Here is a 3,239-nt window from a genome sequence, read left to right as displayed (position 1 = left end):
AGCCCGGGGTGGTTCCAGCAGCGGGGGCGCGGGGCAGGGGCAGAGCGGGGCAGGGGCAGGGGCAGAGCGGGGCAGGGGCAGAGCGGGGCAGGGGCAGAGCGGGGAAGAGGCAGGGGCAGAGCGGGGCAGGGGCAGAGCGGGGCAGGGGCAGAGCGGGGCAGAGGCAGAGCGGGGCAGAGGCAGGGGCAGAGCGGGGCAGAGGCAGAGCGGGGCAGAGGCAGAGCGGGGCAGAGGCAGAGCGGGGCAGAGGCAGGGGCAGAGCGGGGCAGAGGCAGGGGCAGAGCGGGGCAGGGGCAGAGCGGGGCAGAGGCAGAGCGGGGCAGGGGCAGAGCGGGGCAGAGGCAGAGCGGGGCAGGGGCAGGGGCAGAGCGGGGCAGGGGCAGAGCGGGGCAGGGGCAGAGCGGGGCAGAGGCAGGGGCAGAGCGGGGCAGGGGCAGAGCGGGGCAGAGGCAGAGCGGGGCAGAGGCAGAGCGGGGCAGAGGCAGGGGCAGAGCGGGGCAGAGGCAGAGCGGGGCAGAGCGCAGCGGCGGCCCTGCAGGCCGGGCGGCCGGGGTGGGGCCGAGCCACTGCCAGCAGCACCCTCCGCTGTGACACACCACCAGTGACATCTCACACTGTCTTTTGCACGTGAAGGGGCCGATCCTGAACTGAAATCAGGTAAAATAAGGGCCAGCCGGGCTGTGGGTCCCTTGTCCAGGTGAGGGGCGGTGGCTAGGGGGGCCGGTGCACGGTGCAGCCGCTGGGCAGTCGAGCGCTATGGGGTGGGTGAACCAGCTGGGGGGCACTGCCTGTGATCTGCACCGACACAACCCTGCCGTGCACGGGCCGCACGCCCGCACAGCACATCCCGTTCACCGTCGGCCGCTCCGCAGCTGTAGCGCTGCCGCCGAGGCGCTGCCGCCGAGGCGCTGCCGGGGCGGGGCGGGGCGAGCGCTTCCGGCCCCCAGCGGCGGCGCGCCCTCAGCCGCGGGCGCCTCAGCATGGCCGGGCCGGCGCCGGGCCCGCCGGTGAAAGTGCTGGCGGCGCAACTGCGGCGGGCGCAGCGAGGCGCGGGCGGGACGTGGGAGCTGCGGCGGACCGCGGCGGGCCGGGCGTCGCTGTCCCTGCGGGCCGTGTGGATGCAGGGCACCGTGCTCGAGGTACAGCGCGGCGCCGAAGGCGGCTCGGCCCGGCTGCAAGACGGCAGCGGCGCCTTCACGGTGCTGGGCGTGGAGCAGGTGCCGCAGGGCCGGCCGTGCCTGAGCGCAGGTACCGTGGGGCGGCGGAATCCCCGCGGGCAGCAGGCTCTGTCCCTGCCCGTGGCCGCTCTAACGCGGTTCGGCACATCCCCTCCGTCCGGCCAGGCCCGGCGGCCGTGCCGGGCCCCGCGCGGGAGGCCCGGAACAAGGAGACGGATTCTATTCCTGTTTCTCTTTTCTGTTTTTCCTTCTTTCTTTCCTTCTCTCCCCTTCACCACAACTGCCAGTTCAAACGGAGAAGTGTTGGTCTGCAGAATTGCAGAAACTGTGGTACAAAATAGGCACATTGCTTAAATTTTCAGTCTTTTGACCTATCCTCAATCCGCTTAAACAGCAGGACAAACTTGTATTTGTTTGGCTATTACCGTATGTGACAATGTAGTTAAATATGCCATGAAAGTGGCTGTACAGATAATTACGTCTTTTTCTGAAATTTAGTTCTAAGCAAGTTTCATTCCTTGAGTTGTGTTACAAGTATTGGTATCTTCAATTCACACTGTTTACTCGGTTTTAGTAATCTGGTTTATTAATTTAAATGACAATGCAAAGGTTAATTAAATTTAACGCTTACTTGTTTTTTAGGGAAGTATGTAATGGTCATGGGTGTGGTGCGGTCCTGCAGTCCTGAGCCCGTTCTTCGAGCAGTAAAGATGACAGATCTCTCTGAAAACCCCGTCCATAAGAATATGTGGGACCTTGAAGTGGAGGATTTGCACAGAGTCATCCCCTAATACTTTTACTTTCTGCCTAGAAGAACTGAGAATTTGCTTTCTTTTGCTTTTTGGTGCAGAACATTGGACTATTCTGTGTAACCACTCCTGGAGTAAACCAAAGTGAGAAGTTGGGCTCAGTTAAGTGTGGGGACCAGTGCTTATCTCATAATAATCACAGTGTTCGTATCTTACAGTCTCTTTTTATACCAACATATTTGAGAAACACCTATTTGATGTTTTAAGTAAGATCTCCACACTATTAAAAATGCTGTATGTTTCTGTGTGTGTAGCTGCTGTTTGTGGGAGCACGTGTTGAGGCAGTTGTTTTACAGCAATGTATTCATGGCAGCAAGGGCTGCACAGGACTCGTGTTACCAGGGTGAACTCAGTAACGTGGCATGAAGGCAAAACGTGTTTCAATCCGTTTGGACTGTGGTTGGAAGTAATCGTTTTCACCTGTATTTTCTTTCAGTAATCACTGTGTCTGTAAACTACTTGTAAGACAGGTGTTTCTTGGTAACAGTTAGCAGTGTCTTGTACTTAAAATATCTCTCTAGTTTCTGAAATACTGAAAGCGGTATGGTAATGACCCCTTTGTTCCAGTGAAGTGAAGTTAATGAAAAGATGTGATGCAGGATTCCTTGGAACAGGTTCTCCAGGTGCAAGATGCAAATACTTTTTACCTGCAGAAGCAAGAATTCTGTCCCTAAGTGCATTTTTCTCTTTGAAGGTTTTCTTCTTCTAATGTATGCTATTTTTAACGGTTTAAATAATTCTAAATTATATTCTATTCTTATCTTTCTTTCCTTCTCCTCTGAAAAAACAAACAATGAAATCACATCAAGAAACCTATAAAAAGTAGAAAGGTTACTACTGTTTATTTTCTATCTTGTCTAAAGAGAATTTGGGTCCTGACGAATGCATTGGCATTATCTCTGTGGAATGACTTTGTGATTAGGGACTGTATTGTCCAGCAATAGCGTTATGTTAATTAGGAATGCATATTGGAAGGGGAGATGAATTGTAGATCATTCAGTCAGAGATTAAGATGAGAATCACATGGTGGTAATTCAATTTTTTGATTGTGGGATTAGGTTTTCAAAGCATGTGGAAACTAGCTAGTGTCCTTTAAAGATTGCAGACTAAAGACTGGATTTCAGAGTACAATTCCAGTCTTGACTTTGGTATTCCAAACCAGACCACATCACAGACAGCTGGGTAGTGGAAATCCTGTGCTCTGAGATCCTGCTGATGAAATGCCAAAACATACAGGGATAAAGAATTTTGG

The 3,239-nt window shown here is 54.5% G+C and overlaps 1 protein-coding gene across 1 annotated transcript; it reads left to right on the top strand.

Moving 5' to 3' along the window:
* Positions 1–953: 953 nt before the first annotated feature.
* RMI2 (RecQ mediated genome instability 2) lies at positions 954–2,230 on the top strand. The gene is made up of 2 exons (XM_048320516.1): positions 954–1,248; positions 1,821–2,230. Exons 1-2 carry the CDS (start codon positions 981–983, stop codon positions 1,967–1,969), a joined length of 417 nt encoding a protein of 138 aa, XP_048176473.1. The 5' UTR covers positions 954–980; the 3' UTR covers positions 1,970–2,230.
* The last annotated feature ends 1,009 nt before the right edge of the window (positions 2,231–3,239 follow it).

This window comes from Corvus hawaiiensis, chromosome 16 (genome assembly GCF_020740725.1).
Source record: "Corvus hawaiiensis isolate bCorHaw1 chromosome 16, bCorHaw1.pri.cur, whole genome shotgun sequence".
Classification (NCBI taxonomy): domain Eukaryota; kingdom Metazoa; phylum Chordata; class Aves; order Passeriformes; family Corvidae; genus Corvus; species Corvus hawaiiensis.
This window is presented reverse-complemented; position numbering and strand designations above follow the sequence as displayed.

Excerpts from the sequence above, each read along its gene's own strand:
- RMI2 (XM_048320516.1), top strand. The coding sequence starts at position 981 with ATGGCCGGGCCGGCGCCGGGCCCGCCGGTGAAAGTGCTGGCGGCGCAA. Across the intron at positions 1,249-1,820 it reads CCGGCCGTGCCTGAGCGCAG|GGAAGTATGTAATGGTCATG; the intron begins GTACCGTGGGGC and ends CTTGTTTTTTAG.